This window comes from Tasmannia lanceolata, unplaced genomic scaffold, assembly GCF_043159265.1.
Source record: "Tasmannia lanceolata isolate RefF3 unplaced genomic scaffold, GAP_Taslan_0.1 ptg000002l, whole genome shotgun sequence".
Lineage (NCBI taxonomy): Eukaryota > Viridiplantae > Streptophyta > Magnoliopsida > Canellales > Winteraceae > Tasmannia > Tasmannia lanceolata.
In genome coordinates this window covers 34,851,205-34,872,051 of record NW_027518679.1, presented here as the reverse complement: position 1 = coordinate 34,872,051, position 20,847 = coordinate 34,851,205, and the positions used below count along the sequence as shown (strand labels likewise).

General features: G+C 38.5%; 1 protein-coding gene across 2 annotated transcripts; it reads left to right on the top strand.

Moving 5' to 3' along the window:
- The first annotated feature begins 5,581 nt into the window (after positions 1-5,581).
- Positions 5,582-10,445, top strand: LOC143870980 (uncharacterized protein C24B11.05-like). 2 transcript variants are annotated; one of them, XM_077376641.1, is made up of 9 exons: positions 5,582-5,616; positions 7,627-7,701; positions 7,784-7,849; positions 7,962-8,059; positions 8,332-8,369; positions 8,597-8,684; positions 8,795-9,088; positions 9,370-9,435; positions 10,204-10,445. In XM_077376641.1, the coding sequence occupies exons 2-9, from the start codon at positions 7,641-7,643 to the stop codon at positions 10,357-10,359; spliced, it is 867 nt and encodes a 288-aa protein (XP_077232756.1). In that variant the 5' UTR covers positions 5,582-5,616; positions 7,627-7,640; the 3' UTR covers positions 10,360-10,445. The 2 variants fall into 2 exon arrangements, with proteins under 2 accessions (XP_077232756.1, XP_077232755.1); XM_077376640.1 differs by lacking the exon at positions 5,582-5,616 and adding an exon at positions 5,682-5,839.
- The last annotated feature ends 10,402 nt before the right edge of the window (positions 10,446-20,847 follow it).

Here is a 20,847-nt window from a genome sequence, read left to right as displayed (position 1 = left end):
TCTGGGGCCAGGCCTATCTGATGGATCCAAAGGATTCTAACTTAATGGACAAGATTTGGACACAACTACTTGATTCGAACCGTGTCCATTGGATCCACATCCTAAGATCAGAAATTATTTCGGATCATGACTTAGACATAGTTACAATATCCAATGGACCATCCTAGAATCGTGAAAAACACCCTTCATATTTTCGTTCATTTATATCTATATGTCTATTCACAAGGGATATTTTCGTAATATTAAAAAATGATACTGGCACTATGATGTTTTAATAATTGCACAAACTCAGCTTGTCTCTTCCTTTTTTAATTGGCTTATGAGAGCTTTTTGGGAACTATAGTAACCTTTGACAGCTGTTTAATAAAAGACAAGATGAATTAGTGCAATTATCAAAACATAGTAGTGCCAATATGGATGGGGCTAACCAAGAAATGTACATTATATATAAGTAAAGCTGAATGTCGCACAATGTGGTGCTACAACGTGGCACCCCTCTATACACGCAACTTCTGCGTATAACCCCTTTTAAGAGAAGGGTAATATACACTGCATTTCTGTGTATAAAAAGGAATTCCGCAACTTCCTTATTTCTCTCCTCTATAGCACGCTATTTATATGTTATTTATTTGCTGATGCTCGGATCTAATTAGAAAAAAATAGCTATTTTTTTGCAATATTTTTTTGCTAACAAACCTGAAACCTCCTTCCAATCGGATTGAGATTTTTTTGCTAACAGCCATAAGCCCGGCCAAAAGTCATTGAGATTTGATCCTAGAAATAAGGAAGAAATATCCGCTTTTCATAATAAACTATTAAACTTCTTTTTAAAACTTCAATTCCACACCCAACTCAAACGAATATGGAAACAATATAAATCAGTAAAAATTATCCAATTTCCTAAATGTTCTCCTTTCACTAATTTAAAACATATTTTTTCCTCGCCCTGTGCGTGCACGGGTCTGCAACCTGTCCTCAATTATAGGGTATAGCCACGTGTCAATGCTGAATCTCTTATTTTCGCAACGTGGACCTATTAAAAAATGCCACGTTGACATTCAACAATGAGCTGCTTCTATTATTGTCCTCAAACTGAAAGCTTGTAATATGACAAACATAAGACACGTGTCCGTTTCTCGGACATTTGCTTGGGAGGACCGACTATGTGGTGGCACTGATTCTTCAAAGATTTGGGAATAAATAGATTGACTTAAATACCCTTCTATAGATGAAGATTTTACTAAAAAAATTATATTTCATTTGAGGATAATTAGGTAATCCACCAGATTTTTTCCTCTTTCTATGGTGGTCATTGTTCTACCAACACTGCAATTCATTATTACGAGCCCCGCACGATTTGCTCTCTTAAAAATATAGGGCTATGGTAAATTCGCACCCACCGTAGGATAATTCGCACCACTGTAACTTTAAAAAACCGTTAAAGGCTGCCACATACGCCCTTTAAGGGGTGCGAATTGTCCTACAGCAGGGCGAATTTAGCATCGTCCAAGATATATTACACGATGTTATAGATAACAAACGTTTGGGTTCTTATACGAAGGATAGATGTATAAGTGGGGTCCACTTGTTCAATGATCTAAACCGTTTGTCTACTATGTCTTGCTACGGATGGAGAGAAGTCCGAAATTGATTATTTGACTCAAAATTAAACGTAATTTTGAGTTTAATAATCAATTCTCGGCTCACAATCAATTCTCAAAATCCAACATAAACAATATCTATCTGTCTATATTCAAACATATTATAAAGTTTTATCATAAAATTCTATCAATTTCATGTGTTTTCTTCAAATGTTAGTAGACGAAAATTAAAACCTTGGCATGATTGGAGGGGGTTATGATCCACACGCTTCCCTAGAAAAATATGGCCAAACATATAAAATATTTTGGATCATTGAACAGGTGGGCCCCACTTATGAAAGTAGTGCCAGTGAGGTGTTCCAAGGGGTGCAACTTGGGCCATGTCAGGTTTAGCTTTTTCTAAAAAAAACGAATTGGATTCAACCCAAACCCCAACCTAATTTTTTTTGGTAAAAACTCAACGTGGCCGACACCTTTCCAGTTTATTTGAATTTTTTGGAGTTGAGGCTGCCCGTTGCTTATGTCACATGGTTTGTGAAGTAAAGGAAGAATAAGGTCGCCTACTGCTATTAAGAACCTAACAGAACATTTCAAAGGCCTACTATGTGAGCCTTAATGTCTCGTCTTTCCAAAAGACAACTTCCAAGCCTTCGTAAGGTGCTCCGCGGATGGACTATGGGAGAACTCGGGAACTACAGAAGATCAGATGACATCTATCAAGTTCGTCTGGACCCCACCATAATCCGAATTCCCACAGTTGCCTTTCCTACTCCCTCAAAGTGCATCTTGATGTGATTTGAAGAGGAAATTGCCACAAGATTGAAATAGATATGTTTGAATTTGAATTTTCATATAAAAAAAAACTGTCATTCTCACAATATTGCTTTATCTTCTTTTGAACAAATCCCATAGAAGGTTTCAACTCTCTATTCCGGAGTGAGAGATGGTCGGATTGAAAGAGAAGGAGAGAGGAGGGATAACATTAGGGGTGGAACCAATGAACAGAACCGAACCGGCCACTTTGGTTCGGTTCGGTTCTGGGTTTGGGATCCCCGAACTAATAACCGAGTGGATCATATCCTCCATCAATCGGATAAATTCACCCCCCTTTAACGTTTTGCTTTGCCTTTAAACTTTTAAAGTTTTAATCGTAACTTCTTAAAAGTGATAAAATCTCAAACGTCCACTGGAAAGTGGAAACCCTAGTATTTTCCCCAAAACGATTAACATATTGCCGTCTTCTCTCTTCAACCTCTTTTGGGTTTTGGGTTTTGGGTTTTAAGAGAAGTAGTAAAGAAAGAGAGAGAAGTGGGCTTCAGCCATTTTTCTCGGCCATCACACCTTCTCCGGCAAGCTTCCCCAAGCTCCGACCACCTTCATCTCCTTCATTTTCTACCTCTAACCATCATCTACTCCGGCAATTTCTTCGCCCTAATCACAGATCCAACCACCTTCCCCATCAAAACCTCCATTATCTCTTCTAATCATTGATTCACCCCCCTAGTAAAAGGAGAAAAACCCCAGAAAAGGGAAGGGATCGCTTCGAAAAGATATTCGTCTGGAAATGTGGTTTTCACTTCCATTTTTTTTTAAATGTCGGAGTGGATTTTTCTCCTTCTGCAAGTTCACTTGAAAATCTGTTTTGAATTAGTTGTTCTGAAGTTCTCTCTTCATAAAAATCGAGAGATTTTCATAAGTTTATAGATTCATTTTCATGAATCCAAAAGCACTAGAAAATCCAACTTTCTGACCTCATTTCTATTGATGTAGATTCGATTGTTTGGGTGTTGGAGATATCTGAAAATGTTAATTACATGTGAAAAGCCACAAAAAATTCCTCTTTTTGGTTTTTATATTGATTAAGTAATCTGATATTTCCAACATTGGATTAGGAGGATGATAACTCAGAAACTAGGTATTCATTGCACGTGGGTAAACCCAGAACCGAACCGCTCAAGTTCGGCTTGGTTCGGTTCGGTTCCAGAGATAAATGGCTCGATTCTGGTTCCAGATTCTGAGAACTGATTACATATGGTTCGGTTCTGGGTATACCCCAAAACCGAACTGAACTGAACCATGTCCACTCCTAGATAAAACCTATACTCCGCCAGCTTCCAAAAACACAATGGCATGGGAAACCCAACCCGTCCCCACCTAGTCGAGATAATGGTATTGAAAAAGAAGATCTTACTCTTTTTGTCAAGGAGCTTGGGATGCTGCTGGGATTAGAAGGCCAAATCTAATTCTAGTGGTACCTTGACCGCTGCTCCCTAATTAAGCAGCAGCGGCGGTAAATAAGATTGACCTTGAAACAACAACGATTAATTACTAGTGATATCTACCTCCTCTACATTCTTCACATCCCATTTTTGTCTTAGTAGAGTCTTTCAGTGACATGTTTATGTCCTCTTCCCCTTTACTTAGAAAAAGTGAGCGAGGAAAAGCAAAATAGAATGAATGTCAGAAGCGATTGATGAGTGAGAGCACTACAAAAACACATGTGGACATGCCCACAAGCCATAGCCGAAACGGAATAAAAGAGATAGATTTTACATCCCAGAGGGGCTATAATTGGACATATTATTGTTCCTAGTACAAAAGTTCCTATATCAATGGAAAATGCCTTATGCAAAATGTTCAACAGCAAGTGGTTGAATTGAGGCGGCAAAAACAAGCAGCAGATGGCTTGTTATAGAGATAGCAGCAGGTGGCTCTCTCATAGAGGGTCAAAAGAGCAGCAGATGGCTCTAGTGTACGTTCTCCAAAAAGCAACAATAGGCAACTAAATTTTATTCCAATAAAGATAATAAAAAACGTTTACATGGCTATGTATTTATAGACTTTGTAGACCTTTTCGTAATTTAACTCAAACTAAACAACCTCCTAAAACTTCTCTTTCACTTGGAGGTTCAACAAGAAAATAAATCCTAAAAAATCTATACTTCTCTACTACTAAAACAAGGCCTCTTTGATTGGCAAAAAAAAGTCCTAAAATCTCTAACTCCATAAAAAACTCAAAATTCCTAAAATTACTCTAGATATGCACTCCCAACTCTAAATAAAATAAACTAAAGCAAAACAACTCAACTCAAAAAGGACTCTTCAAGAGTAGTAATAAATGTGGAGAGTAGATTTGGACACCGTCTTATCCTCTGATCTCACCGTTGATCAAGGTTCTAATGATCTCGACCGTTGATCTCTGTCATTGGGCGAGATGCACCTGCATCATTATTACGAAATGAATGGCATTCTAGAAGCTCTCACTCAAACAAGGACTTCCTCGGTGTTCGTTTCAATAAAGGAGTTCTTATATGATTGATGCTCCTAGGGAAAAATATGAGCCCACCAAAATACAGGAACAACTTTTTAGATGATCCAAACAGTATATCAATAAGGCCCTTTCCGTTTAAGATTGTGACAACCAATTGTGAGTGGTAAACCGATATTGGACTCAAATTCAAACATAATTTTGAGTAGCAAATAAATGAACAGCACCTTCAGGGCCACAAATTAGGGGGTTAGAATCGTCCAACGAGAGTATATTTTGTTGCATGGCCTTCATAGCAAGACCTAAGGGACGGTTTGGGTACATGGATTTTATAATCCACGTTTGTAATAGCCTGGATTTTACAAGCTAAAACATGGATTTTATAATCCACATTTGTTATAGCCAGTCTTCCTTGGGAAATTTTTTTTTTTTCGAAATTTGAATTAAAAAAATCCATGGAAAATGACTTGTTTGGAGGCAAGGAAAGGTGTTTTTTAATAAGTAACACATTCTTTAGATGATGCTTTTGAAAAATCCACGTTTTATTGCACACCGACTCACCGACCAATAGGTTCAAATCAATAGAGAGAGAACCCACTACTTGAGCAACTTGTCTAGAAAGGGCAATTATGTAATTAAATCCTTTACTAAGGGCTATTACCTATTTCTCAATTATTTTTAAATTAGGACGGAAGAAGAAGAAGAAGAAGAGCCGTGCGGTTGAGAGGGAGAGAGAAGATCGACAAAGTACGAAAGCTTCTTTTTTTTTTCTAATTTAATATTCAAACTAATTAATCAGGTTTAATTAACATTAAACACTTTTAATTAGAGGCAACCGTTTTCCTATTTAAACCCCCTCTCCCCCTCCTCATTTTCCTCCTCCTCTTCCTTTCTTTCATTCTATTTCGCCCTCCTTTTCCCCCTCCTCATTTTCCATTGCAAAATCTCAGATATTTGCGCTCGTAATCTGGTAAGATTTCTATCTTCTGAAACAAAGATTAGGATCTGCAATGTTGTTTTGAATTTTTTATTTTATCTAGAAATTGAAGGTTATTTTGGTTTAGAAATTATGTTCAGCTTTTATGCTTTGAAAATCTCCTTTTTTAATCTTTGAATTTGTAGACTTTTGCTGTTGAGATGCTGATTTTTTTTTTCTTTAATGATGCTTGAAATTTCAGATTTTCTGCAATGTTGTTTGGAATTTTTTTATTTTATCTGGAAATTGAAGGTTATTTCTGTTTAGAAATTATGTTCAGCTTTTATGCTTGGAAAATCTCCTTTTTTAATCTTTGAATTTGTAAAGTTTTGCTTTTGAGATGCTGATTTTTTTTTTTTTAATGATGCTTGAAATTTCAGATTTTCTTAGTTTTTAGCTAGATTAGGATCTACAATGTTGTTTGGAATTTTTTATTTTATCTGGAAATTGCAGGTTATTTTTGTTGAGAAATTATGTTTAGAGTTTATGCTTGGAAAATCTCCGTTTTTAATCTTTGAATTTGTAGATTTTTGCTGTTCAGATGCTGATTTTTTTTTTTTTTTTAATGATGGTTGAAATTTCAGATTTTTTTGGGAATTAGCTTATATATTCATTTTTGTACGTTTTCTGTATGAAGTTGCAGATTTTCATGGCTAAATTTTTATGTTATAAGGCTGAGATTTATTCTGTTATTCTAAGATTGACGATTCTAAGTACTTGGAGTTTATAGGATTAGGTTTTCTTTAGGCCGTTTGGATACATGGATTTTATACTCCAGGATTGTAAAATCCAGGATTTGTTGAGCCAAAATCGGTATTTTATATAAGCTAAAAGCTAGATTTTTCAATCCTGAAAAATGTACAAACCATGTTTTAGCTTCTATAATACAGGATTTTAGCTTGTAAAATCCAGGATATTACTATCCTAGATTATAAAATCCTTGTGTCCAATACGTGCTTCGGTTTTGTACTTGAAGTCGTATCGTTGGGATCTTATGATCTATTTTAGGGTTTTAATTTGTGGATAATACTTTAGGTTTTTTGTGTTGATGCGAATCTCGTTGCTTCTAGTCTCTTCAGAATATTAAGGTTTTTATTTATGCTAACTTTGTAATTTTGTATTGGAAGGTGCTCCATTTTATTATAATTCGTCTTTTAATTCTCTTCACCTTTATTGCAACTTGTAAGGTGCTTCAAATTCATGCTCAGAAATTTCAGTTTTGTTTAAAAATTATCATTCTTTACTCAAAACCCACTCTTTTTTCTTTGTCACATATGCAATGGTGGCAACTATGTGGTGTAAAGTTGAAAAATTTGCATCTACTTGGATGTAAGTTATATAATATTTGGTGGAAAGGCCTATACCTTTTGCCTTGAAACTTTGGCTTTCATTTTTTTTTTTTTTTTTTCATGATTGCAGTTTAATGATGAAGTGTTTTTCTCTTACTTCAACAGTTGTTTCCTTATCATAAAAGCTTCTTTAAGATCTAGTCCAATGATTTTGTATGGAGCCTGAAAAGTGTAGTTCCAACCCAAAAGCAATCCAATCCCTTATACCATTCAGAAAAAAAAGAAAAAAGAAAGAAAACAATCCAATCCCTTATTGCCGATTGATGATTGCCATTTATCTGTCCTTTTTTTACACTGACAATTCTCTTAGGTTGAGAAAGTGTCGTTAATTTTTGTGTATAGGATCAAAAGAAAAGGACATGATTATTTATGGCTTATGATGATCATGAACATCTTATTTTGATTCTAACTTCTGTTTATTCTCTCTTCAAGCTGCTTAAATCAAAATGGAATACGATGACCGATACCGACAAGTTCAGAGGCCCAAACACGACTGCCTCCTCTTTGGTAAGTCTCTCATTCAGAAGCTTTGGTTGTCAAACTGGACATTTAAGGTGAATTTTCATGCTTATATGTTCTTAACTTTCAGACCTTGATGATACTCTCTATCCTCTGAGCTCTGGCCTGGCGTTTGAGTGCCGCAAGAATATTGGAGGTATTCGACATCAAATACCCTTGGAATTCTCTGAAATGTTTTTTTGCTACTTCCCTTATAAATTGTATACTGTTCTTGCTTTTTTATTAATCGCTCGTGTCTGGGCTTCCAGATTACATGGTCGAGAAGCTTGGGATAGAGGAGACTAAGGTCTCTGACATGTGTAATCTACTGTACAAGAACTATGGAACTACAATGGCCGGTCTCAGAGTATGTTTACATAAGTTCTTCTCTCCAAATCTGTTAGAAAAATATGACTTACAATCTCTTTGTTTAGGCCCTGTTTGTTTTGGATTTTGGGAACCGATTGTGAGTTCAAAGCAGATTATTGGACTCAAAATTAAGCATAAATTTGAGTTCAGTAATCAGTTTTGGACATACAATCGGTTCTAAAAGTCCAAAACAAACAATGCCTTAACATTTTGAAATACTTGGATTCATTGTTTCTCATGGTGTTTTACATTCTCTTCTCTGTTTAACAGGCCATCGGTTATGAGTTTGACTACGACGATTACCACAGGTGCCATTTCCCTTCTTTCCTTTTATTACTTTTTTGTGTGAGTATTTACGCCCTATTTGTGTCAAATTTTGAGAACAGATTGTGACCCAAAACTGATTATTGAACCAAAAATCTGTAAATTTGAATCCAATAATCAGTTTTGGATTCACAATCGGTTCTCAAAATCCAAAATAAACTGGGCCTTAGTTTATGAGAGAGAATATAACCTTTTCTTTTCCTATTTACAGTTTTGTTCATGGGAGGTTACCTTACGAAAAGCTAAAACCTGATCCAGTTCTAAGGAACCTTTTACTGAGCCTGCCTATTCGAAAAGTTGTGAGTCTCCTATCACTGAAAACCATAGTAATGAATAATGATTTTATTTCCACGTTTTCCATCTAATCTTCTTAAGACCATGTTTCTTGTTTCTATTTCCTGTAAATCAGATATTCACAAACGCAGATAGGATTCATGCTGCTAAAGCTCTTAGTAGACTTGGGTTGGAGGACTGTTTCGAAGGAATTATCTGCTTTGAGACTCTGAATCCCCTCCAAAATCCTTCTGATGAGTCTGTTGATGGAGGTTCGGGCCCGACTTCTAACACTCAATTTGACATTCTCGACCACTTTTCTCAACCCAATACTGGTTTGGATCTGCCAAAGACACCAATTCGCTGCAAACCATCGGAAGAAGCCATTGAGCAAGCTCTGAAAATCGCAAACATTGACCCTCAAAGAACGGTAAGATGATTCAAAGTTTTCATGAAAAATAGTTGCACTTGTTAATTTCTAGATAGGGCTTTATGAAATTTAATCCATTTCATACCCGAAAAAGCATGGATATTCTGGCTTCTCTGTGTTGGATCTATCTTAAAATCACCCATGGAAATAATGGGAGAGGAATGGGTCCAAAACACCCTTGCCTAATCCATTTCATGTCCAACCAAAGCACTTATATAACATAATCAGCATTCATGTTGCAGACTTATTAATGCTCTGTTGCTGTTGAATTTTTCTTTCAGATGTTCTTCGACGACAGCGTTCGAAATATCCAAGCCGGGAAATGCGTCGGTCTCCACACTGTGCTGGTAAGCCATCTATAAATTGTACCTTGTGGGTAGACCATAGTTTCCAGAAACTTGCTAGTTTGAAGATTCCAGAAACTTGCTAGTTTGAAGAGGAAGCTCACTTTCTTACAATGGTTTGTGTTTTTTTTTTTTTTCTCCCGAGTAAGCCAGGGTTTGTCAAGGACCCCTACCAGTGTGCTTTCTTAGAAATCTTGCCACAGATTTTAAGTTCTTCTCGCTACTCAAATTTAGGAAAAGCGCCCTTCCTACACTTCCTACACATTTCCTTTTAATAAAGAGCACGCTTCTTATTTGAGTGATTATTTTTGGGAAGTGATATATTTGTCTGTTTTTCTTCCCCGGGGGCCAGCTTCTTCTAGTGTATTTATGGCTACTCTTTTACACTACAAGGGGTTAGGGGTTGTTTCCCGGAAGAAAAAGGGTCAAATATATCACTTGCTTTATTTTTTCGTAAATAGAGTGTTTTTCCCTTTTGATAATGTCAAATGAGCGCGTGTTTAAAAAAAGATTATTTAAAAGTTAAAAATGCATCTTAAGTTTCAAATGAAATCTATATGGAACTTTTTCCAAAAACTTAACACTAAATCTACATGAAAAAATAATTTAAAACTATAATTCTAGTCAGTCTTTAGCTTGTATTCCATACCTACAGTAACCCAAACCTACTATAACTTATTCTTTCGCATTTCACTCAAGCAAATATAGTGATCGTAGTTTTATTCTCATTAACCCATTCTAATAATCATATATTCTAACTAATGAATGCAGGTGGGAACTTCTCAAAGAACAAAAGGTGCAGATTTTGCTCTAGAGAGCATCCACAACATGAGAGAAGCATTGCCGGAGCTTTGGGAAGGCGACGAGAAAGAAGAAGGAATCAGATATTCCGGAAAGCTTGCGATCGAGACGCCTGTGACAGCTTAGTTCATACAAGAGAACAACATGTAATGTGAAGAAAATGTGTGTAGATCGTTATCAATATCAATAAATTAATTTCTTTGTTGTTTGCATTGTCTCTTTTTTAATTGTCATGTTTTGGCCACTATAATCTCGTTAAAGGTGTCCTAATCAAGTGGCCTTTAAGAAAAAAAGAAGAAAGAGATGCATCATTTTCTAGTATTATATGCACCAAAGAACAAGAAGAAATAGATGTATCATTGTTTTAATTGTGATTAGTTAGGATGATTTCAGTTAGTAATGTCAGCGTAGGACCCACGACAATGGCTGTCACATGCTAAAATCTGGGTTGGCGGAGACACGTCATTGGGATGTCGTGACCCCTAAGGTCTGATTACAAATCTCTACACCGCACTTGGCGTGGAGTAGGGGGTACAACTTGGGTTGGGCTCAACGACTGGTTCAACCCAATTTTGGCTCGGATTGGGTTGACATTTTCTTAGGTTTGATTGGATTAGGGTTAGGTTGAATTTTTGATTGGGTTAGGGTTGATGTCACCCGAACCCCATCCTCTAATTTTTATTGTAACTTTCAAAATCTTATGGAAAAATACAATTACACCCCCTCAACTTTCTGACATTTTCAACTATATCCCTGACTTTTAAAAGTCATCAACTACACCCCCTAAGGTTTCAATTTGTATAAGGTAGACCCCCTCAGTTGACAGTCAGTCCACAGATCGAAGGGTTAGGATGATCCTATGGAGCTGATTTTTTGCGCACACCTTATCTTTGTCAGGGCCCATCAAATGAATGCTTTGGATCATCCAAATAATGTGGGCCCATTATACTTTTGGTAGTGTTTGGATTTGGGTATGGGGTTTCAAGGAGGGTATGGGGTCTTCATTAGCATTGATAGTGTTTCCAAAGAGGGGGGTCTACCTTATACAAATTGAAACCTCAAGGGGTGTAGTTGGTGACTTTTAAAAGTCAGGGATATAGTTGAAAATGTCAGAAAGTTGAGGGGTGTATCTGTATTTTTCCCTAAAACTTTTAAACGTTTTAAACATGTTTTCATGGCCAACTTTCCAATTTTACCCTCACCATATTTTATAAAGGGCAAAATTTTAAACTTTGATTGGATAAAATTATCTGTCCTTGGATCCATTAAGTCTTGTTTAGTGTTCCTCGAAAGAAAATTGAAACAGTTGATTTTTGTAATCGTTTAGCCATGTGCTGTCCGTTTAGTATGGGACCAAGGCCATGTAGCCAAGTCATAATGTTCTACGAGATCAGTGGTCTTGATTGCGCATCATGTCCCCATCTCATGAGCAGCATCATGAAGCTCCTAATTTATACTAATGAGCTAAGCATATCTTGTTGGTGGGAATGTCAAGAAAATAGAATTCTGTAGAGTTGCTTCAAGGCTCGTAATCGCTTTCCTCAAGACAAATTTCGCCGCAACCAGATGTGTGCAAAGGGGATCCGCGAATTGCTTCCAAGATACAATGAAGCCTTGTAGGAAGATCCTACAACTGTTTGATGATGCTTTGCACAAGCGGAATCAAACCCAAAACGCCTTTTTTAAGAACTTCAAGCCTTAGAGAAATCACTAAAACTGTTTCTGCAGAAATAGTCTTTAGTGCACTGTTTTATGAAATTTCACTTATCTTGAAAAACAAGAGTAGGAGATTGCTAGAGAGAGAAAAGTACAGGAATAACTGTTTTTTCCTGTATTTCTGTGTTTTGAATAGACAGATTTATGCTCTTTTTACAGATCATTTGATGTCTTTTCATTGAGAGAAACATTCCTTCAAGACACCTCTTCGATTGGTTTGAATAATGGCCATTCGATCGTAACTCTTTGCGATTTAACTATTTTGGATCATCCACAAAGTGTCCCTTGTGTTTGAAAATCATCCATGATTGTTGGGAAGCAAAAGACATGAAAGAAGTTTGAAAAATGGAAGTGAAAAGCCATGTACATTTTCTCCCAACAGATAGATTTTTGAACATCCGCGGTCGATCGGGGCTACCGCGGTCGCCTGTCGATAGGCTTCTTTTTATTTTTTCCAATCCAAAGAACCGTGATCGACCGGGGCTATCGCGGTTGACCGGCCACACATTTCTGGAAATCGTTTACATTTCCAATAACCAATCCGCGGTCGACCGAGCACCCGCGGTCGACCGGCCCTATTTGAAATTTGTTTTCGATATTAAAAATAACTTATGAAATTCATTTAATTTTCCAATATTATCTTGAAATTCTCTAACAATCCCCCACCATTTTCAAAATGAAAACAGCTTTTTCATCAGGCCTAGAAACCTTATGCATGAATAAAGGTATCTCTCGATTTGAACCTTCGTTTTGTGAAAACACATCAAAGTTAGCAAGAATTACATAGTAGACGTATCTTTGAACTAGCTATTCTATTCGGCTAACCGGGTATATCTTCACACATAAGATTTCGTCTTTATAGGCAGTTTCTAAGAGCCGACACATGTATTTGCCTTGTGTTATATCTTGGTTTCATGAGTGCTCTAGAGACTAGCCAAGTCTCATAGGAAGCGGTATCACTCACACACTCACATAGGTAGACTTATTAAGAGTGTCCCTGTAACTAAAACACTCCAACACCATGTTATAAGTCTATTAAGAGCCCATTTGCTCATCCTTACTCTTATAAACATTACAGGTACCAAGCACTTTACCTTGGGATGAAAATAACGTATATTATAGTGCTTGCAATCACTCCATATGATGTACTTGGACTCATTAAACTCAAGACTTGATGTTTATTCAATTGTTGAGTCGAGTTTCCATCATTGGTGACTAATGGTTAATGGCTTTATGTGGACCCCGATCCGAGGACGAGTGCGGCGGGAGACGCGAGATCCCTCCATGCAATCCTCAAAGATCTCCACAAAGTGAAGGAGAGCTCTGCCAAGGAACTCTCGAAACGGATGCCACCCTCACAACATAGCATGAGTGGCGATAGAAAAAGAAAGAGATACATCCTGATCCGGAGCCAGGGCTCGAAACCGAGATATATCTGAAAATAACTCAGAGTCGCCATCCATGGACACGCCATGGAACCAAAAACAAATGCTCTGTTTGCAATGGATAACCAGAGATACAAAAGGTCCGTGCCTGATGACGAATGGAGAAGGTCCGAAGAGCGCCCCCAATTCGCCCGAGTGCGAACACTTGGTCTCTTATGCCATTTATTATTAACTTCGAAGAAGTTTGGGTAAAAATCATGTGAAATGGGAACAATCCTCAGGAGTCGTCTATCTAAGCATGCATTTCCTGAGAATAGAAATAATAAGCACACAAAAAATAAATGAAAGAGGTGCCACCTAAATATTGCTAGGTTATGAGTGACATGCCTAACTGGTGTCTAAGTTCTGGTGGACGAACACATGCATGCTATAGCTAAAGGTATAGGTCTGCACAAGAAAGTAAGAAAACACAACAAAATATACAATATAACACAACAAATCCTAAGACTCTGAATGATTTAGCCCGAGTCCTCGGATGGTCTGATGTTCATCCAAAGAAGCCTACGTATCCCCGCCTCCACGAGAATCAAGGCAACGTAGTTCTTCGCATCTATTCTAAGCTAGGATGCCTAAGACACCTAGACCTCTATCTTAGACTCGATCTAAAAGACCGGACTAGTTATTAAAGCTTCTTGAACGATTATTTAAATTCCAGTGAATTGTAGATTTTAGGACACCCTATATGCCCTAGCTAAATGCAGGTTAGCCCTAAGCTAATGCAGGTGGTTCCTACAACCTATGTGTAACTAGGCTGTGTGTCCTAAGGAAAACCAAGGGATCGCTAACGTATCCAAGACCTAGTCATCAGTAGGCGATGTGAATCGCCAACTGACCGGACGGAGGCGCTCCTATAACTCTAGGACAGACCCCTAACTCTAAAACAAGCACACAGCAAACAAACAATCAAACAACCTATCAAAAGAAAAACCCTAACTCTAAAACTCTCTATCTAGGAGAAACTCCTAACTCTAGAGGAAGATCTTTTGAAAACAAGATTTTAAAGGTTTTGGAAGAAAGTTTAAACTATTATTTACAAAAAAGTTTGGCTGGACTTGGGATATGCATCCCAAGCTGCACTACGTACCTCATGGAAGAGGATCAAGCCAACGTAGTTCGAATGAACTCTCAAACTACGCTTCTAAAAGAAACACTCAACACTTTATATTTTTTTAAGGTTTTTTATATTTTTAAATGTTTTTGATATTTTTAAAGTTTTCAAATGTTTTTGAGTTTTAAATTTCTAATGTTTTTTGGATTTTAAAGCTTTTCCAATGCTCAGGACCTTTAAATGTTTTCAATCTTAAAGGGAACACGCAAGTAATACCACAAACTAGGGCAAAGCCCTAAAGCAAAAGGGGAAACCCCGGATAAGCAACTAACGTCTCAAAGAGACAAACCACAACACGTAAAGAAGTGTCCCAAGAACAGAGAAAACAATCTAAGATCCCAAGCAGGGAAGGCTCTATATGACTGAGTTAGTCTCAAACAAGGATGAATGACAACAAATCTAAAGGCGAACTACTAACTAACACACTAAAAAAAAGGAGCACAAATGAGTCAGAGACTCACTAAAAACACTACCAAGAAAGGGGTAAAAATGAGTCAAAGACTCGCCAGGAGGAAGGGTTATTCTAACATGAGGCTAGGTAAGCCTCCTAAAGAAGAAACTCTCTACAGGAGACAAGGCTTGTCTCCGAGACACAAATGACGTAAAAAGGAATAAGAGACCCTGTGCATATTTGGCAAAGGTAAAACACCCAACCGGGCCGGACAGCTACCTAGCCCTAGGGTGCAACAAATGTGCGACCCAATACCCATAAGGGTAGGGGTATGAAGCCAAGCCGAGTAGGATGTTCTCCCCAAAACCAAACGGCGCACAAAGAGGAGGTTTAGCAAGAGAATGAGACCGGGCGGGTCTAAAAGGAATAAGAGACCTTGTGCATATTTGGCAAAGGTGAAACACCCAGCCGGGCCGGACAGCTACCTAGCCCCAGGGTGCAACAAATGTGCAACCCAATACCCATAAGGGTAGGGGTATGCTGCCAAGCCGAGTAGGGTGTTCTCCCAAAACCAAACGACACACAAAGAGGAGGTTAAGCAAGAGAATGAGACTGGACAAGTCTCCTATATACAAAGGAGGGGTATGCTACTTGGACTGAGCAAATCCCCTAAGGATGGGCTTGGGCTAGCGCCTTCATCGCCCTCGCAATGAGAGGGGATTCTAGTATCTAAAGAAAATTAACAGAAATCTATAAGACTGTGTTAGTCTAACCAAAGAGAGAGGAAAAAGGATACCAGATAATCTCAAATTTTCAATCAATTAATATAAAAATGAAACAAGTGTTAAGCAAAGAAGAATTTTCAATTAAAAAATACACAACCTATAGCAATCATAAAATGATAAATAACATAAATTAGTCCAGACCAGCCGCTGGATAGCCTAATAAAGCAAAAACAATATCAAACACTTCTATGCCCAACCACGAACACCACCCCAATATGGGGATGAAATCAGATGATGCTAAAGTAATCATCTGATATCATAATACACAAGATAATATTTCTAATCCCGCCTTGAAATCAGACAGTACTCATGTCGATAATATCGAATAGAGTAGTCATCTGATCTCCTTCTTTCCTAAAACAATTTATTTAAATAAAATTAAACAAATATGATAAGCTTCAAGATAATCTCACCTGAACAGTCCATTCATTATTGTCTTCACAACCTAACTCAATGCTTAAGATAAGAAGAGTATTAGAAATATCAAAAGATTATGATAATCCCAATTAGTAAAAATTTCAGTGCATACAGGGGACATCAACTTGTGCAGATCCAAGTGCGAAGCGGTGAGCCACAAAACATAAAGGCGGGCTCCAAGTAACCTTATCATTGCCCTTTCAATGAATGGGGCTACTAATATCTAAGAGGCATCTAAAAGACTAAACAAGTCTACTATACAAATGAGGGGAACGCTGCTTGGACTGAGCAAGTCCCCTAAGGATGGGCTTGGGCTAGCGCCTTCATCGCCCCAAACCCATCGAAACAATGCCGAAATCGATGGGATATTCAGAGTCGGAGAAGATCCCAAGACGTGCGAAGCGTGCAATCACGAACACCAAGATGGATCCCGACAGACAAAGATCTCGAAAATCCTAATGAGATCGCGAATGAAGATGAAGGTCGAATATACCCTACAAGGACCCTGTAGGGGACATTCTAGTATTGGAATTACGAGCGCTGGATTCCTACACCAGAGGCCATATGCCAAAGGTACCAAAAAAAAAAAAAACGAAAAGGGATCAGATAACAAACCCCTGAGCCTCTAATCAAGAAACAATGGCGAATATGGAACGGAATCTGATGATCCAGACCTTTCTCTTTAGCCTCCTATTGTAAACACATTATTTACATTCACAACATTGAAGTCCAACATAAGAATAATTAGGACAAAGGTTAAGATCCGGATGAGACATTGTTCTCATCTCTCCAAAGTTGTTGGATATCTACGCCAAATGCTCATCAAGTGTGGAGTGCTTTGGTTGACAATAAGTTACCATCAATCTGGGCTTGGGTCGAGAGGATTCAAGCAACAATTGGGAGATTCAAGATCCTGCTTAATTCACGAAGCAAATGCGAAGCTTGGGTAGATGGTAGCTCAGGCCAGCCACTTGTAATGTTAGGGGTACTCAAAAAATTAATCAGAAGTGGCCGGTTCAAAGAAAGAAAAAAAATAATTATGGACAATATACCATTTCTGAAAGAGTACACAGCAAGAGCGATTCCCCAACCTGTTATGGTTTATACAACCAAAATTATCTTGACTAAGAATTAACACAACTGAGCATTCTACATGTCATAGCATTAAAAGGAAAAGCATGGGAACCATACCCCAACGCAACACCACAAGGATTCCTATATTAAAAATATTGCCTGGACTTGCTCCTAGACAACCTGAGCTGAAATTTCACCTTGGCCTATGGTGATTTGGGATTAATTCTCATCCATTTTAATAAACCCAACAGGGATTAATCCAAACAGCTACCCTTCCATAGAAATACATTTTTATTGATTGGTTTTAAAGCAAGCAAGAAAATCATGAAAATCACTATTACCTAACCCCAATCAAAATCCAACCTCTTTGTTTATCAAAATCAAAAGAAAATGCACAATCAATCACATAAATCATTAAGAGCAAACCATTATACCAAATCACTCTTTAGAGATAAAATGAATCATGGATCGATAGATTAGCAAAGGAATTCACAAGTAAGCTCAATGTTACCTGCATCTGTCGACGAGGATGTATGGCTTTTGCAGTGGTGATTGGAAATGGTGGTCTGTGGAAAGGATGGTGGACGGTGGGAAGATGGGGATTTTAAATAAAAAAAACAGAGGAATAGGTCAGGTAAGTAATGGGTAATGGTGATGAGAAATTGAGATGGTGGAGGTGAGAAATGAGAAGGGAAATGAGGTCTGTTGATGGGTTTGAGATGGTTGAGAAGAGGATGGGTTCGCCGGAGAAGATGGCTTGGTCGGAGAAGGTTGACGGTGGTGGTGGTTTGATCGGAGAATGGGTTTAAATGGAAGAGGGTTTGACCGAAAATCTGGGTTTGCAGTGGGTTTGGGTGGAGTTGGGTTTTGGATAAAAAACAACAGGGGATATGTGGCCGGAGCTCCGGCGGTGGCTGTGGTGGAGAGGTGCGGAGCTCGTCGGAGAAGACAGCCGAAATCCCTCTCTCTCTTTTTTTCTCTGTTATTCTCCCCCTCTCTGTTATTCTCTCTCGGCTGTGTGGTACTGAAGGTGGAGGAGAATGAGATGGGTTTCAAAAGCTTGTAGAAGGTAGGGGAGATAGAATGGAGGAGATGATGACGAAGATGGGGTTTGGATATTAGGGGAGATGGTCGGAGCTCCGATGGGGGTTGCCGGAGAAGAAGGCCGGCCACAATCCCTCTCCCTCTCTCTCTGTTATTTCTCTCTTGCCGTCTCTTTTTTCCAGAAAATCGGTCCCCCTCTAAAACCCTATTTCGCTGGGTTTTAAAGAAGAAACGAGAAATGATATATTTGGTCCCCCCCTCGTTTCAAGGGACAGCCACCTGCAATGCATTTTATACCTTTTTCTAACATACGAAGGGGGGTGCCTCGGGTAAGACAAACCCAAGCGAAAAAGAATGTATTTGACCCCTCCCTTTTTCTAAGAACAGCCCCAACTCCAGTGTATTTTTAAGATTATATTGGCAGGGGGGGTCCCAAGCAGAAAACAGAGGGAAATAAATTTGCAAAAAATATCTTCTCTTGAAAAATGATCTCAACCATCAAAATCACCTTTTTAGTCAATGGTGAGGATTTGGAGCTCTCTAACCACCTAGGAAGCTTCCGGGAAGCTTCCTAAGATTCTCCCACTACCAATTATGTTGCACACTAATCCGCATACCCCCCCGTTTCTGCCTGGACAACCTATTACGGAAAATTTGAACTGGTTTTCTAGATTCCTGCGCACCCCTGCTTCCGGCTGAATCGCCACCCTTTTGAACTTGCCCCACGACACTGTCTCAGCTTGTTCACTAGGCAAACATGCTCGGATTCTGACGAAATTTTACAGGGACCCAGGTGGGACCCTAAGCTAGCCCAGGGTGTAATTTGGAGCCCTAACGCACTGATTTGGAACAGTTAAGCACAAAACATGGAGGTGCAGGGCACGGTCAAAATGGGGTGTCTACAGATGCCCCTCTTTGGCAGAGCGTGTACGACACGCGAATGGCAAAGTTGAACAGACAACACATTTTGATCGACCCGAGAACAAAGCAAAGCATTTTTATTTTTTATTATTATTATTATTATTTTTTGGGTTTTAATTTTGAAAACAAAGGTAAACTGGCAAAAAGACCTTTCAGAACTCTAAAACTGTAAGCAATGTGGAGATAGTCTCTCTCTGACCCCTAACTGTGCAATCATTACATCTCAATGAGATGGCTTCTCTTTAAACTCTAAATTCGACAAAACATATCGCATCAGTGAAACTACTTTTCACCTCAAGCAATCAAACAAATGGGGAAACTGCTTTCAAGCAAGCATTCTAAATCGAAAGAAACTACTTTTCTCTCAAACAATCAAAACCAAAAGGAAACTACTTTTCCGACAAACAACACAAACATGAGAAACTACTTTTCTCGAAAACTTTCAAACTCTAAGAAACTACTTTTCTCCAAAAACTTCAAATACCTGAGAAACTACTTTTCTCTCCAAAAACTCTACCTTTGAGAAACTACTTTTCTCTTCCAAAATCTTCAAATAATTGAGAAACTACTTTTCTCTCCAAAATCCTCAAATCAAAAGGGGAAACTACTTCTCGCCCAATCTTAAAATCAGCGGGGAAACTACTTTTCGCCCAATCTTTCAAATCAAAGGGGAAACTACTTTTCGCCCAATCTTTCAAACAACGGGAAAACTACTTTTCGCCCAAACTTTCAAATCATGGGGAAACTACTTTTCGCCCAATCTTCCAATCAACGAGGAAACTACTTCTCGCCCGATCTTCCAAACAACGGGGAAACTACTTCTCGCCCGATTTTTCAATCATGGGGAAACTACTTCTCGCCCAATCTTCCAAATAACGGGGAAACTACTTCTCGCCCGATCTTCCAAACAACGGGGAAACTACTTCTCGCCCGAATCAAAGGGGAAACTACTTTTCGCCCAATCTTTCAATCAACGGGGAAACTACTTCTCGCCCGATTTTTCAAATCCACGGGGAAACTACTTCTCGCCCGATCTTCCAAACAACGGGGAAACTACTTCTCGCCCGAAACTTTCAATCAACGGGGAAACTACTTCTCGCCCGATCTCTCAAATCAAAGGGGAAACTACTTTTCGCCCAATCTTCCAAATAACGGGGAAACTACTTCTCGCCCGAATCAAAGGGGAAACTACTTTTCGCCCAAACTTTCAAATAACGGGGAAACTACTTCTCGCCCGATTTTTCAAATCAACGGGGAAACTACTTCTCGCCCGAAACTTCCAAACAAAGGGGAAACTACTTTTCGCCCGATTTTCAAATACCAAGGCAAAACTACTTTTCGCCAAGCAACAAATAAACAGGCCACTACTTGGCACCTCACTGATTAACAAGCAAAAGATTTTTTTCTTCTTAAAAAAAAAAAATGCCCCTTGTTTGGGTTTAACAAAGAAAAAGATTTTTTTGGGCCCAAAGGGCTTGCAAACATGATTGATGGGTTTATCGATCTTATATCGAGTTCACTGATAGCATAGCTATCTCCTGCCGAGAATAAATGGGAGTGCATGATCATTGCTGAAGACCAGACTCGAAAAACTTGATGGGATTTTTGGATATTGACTCTTTTAAAGAGAGGAAAAGCATTCTGCTAAGATTTGAAAACTGCAAAAGCAGGAATTCTAGACTCTGTTGGGTACTATATTTTCTGGAACATTGA

Excerpts from the sequence above, each read along its gene's own strand:
- LOC143870980 (XM_077376641.1), top strand. The coding sequence starts at position 7,641 with ATGGAATACGATGACCGATACCGACAAGTTCAGAGGCCCAAACACGAC. Across the intron at positions 7,850-7,961 it reads GTGCCGCAAGAATATTGGAG|ATTACATGGTCGAGAAGCTT; the intron begins GTATTCGACATC and ends CTGGGCTTCCAG. Across the intron at positions 9,089-9,369 it reads ACATTGACCCTCAAAGAACG|ATGTTCTTCGACGACAGCGT; the intron begins GTAAGATGATTC and ends TTTTTCTTTCAG.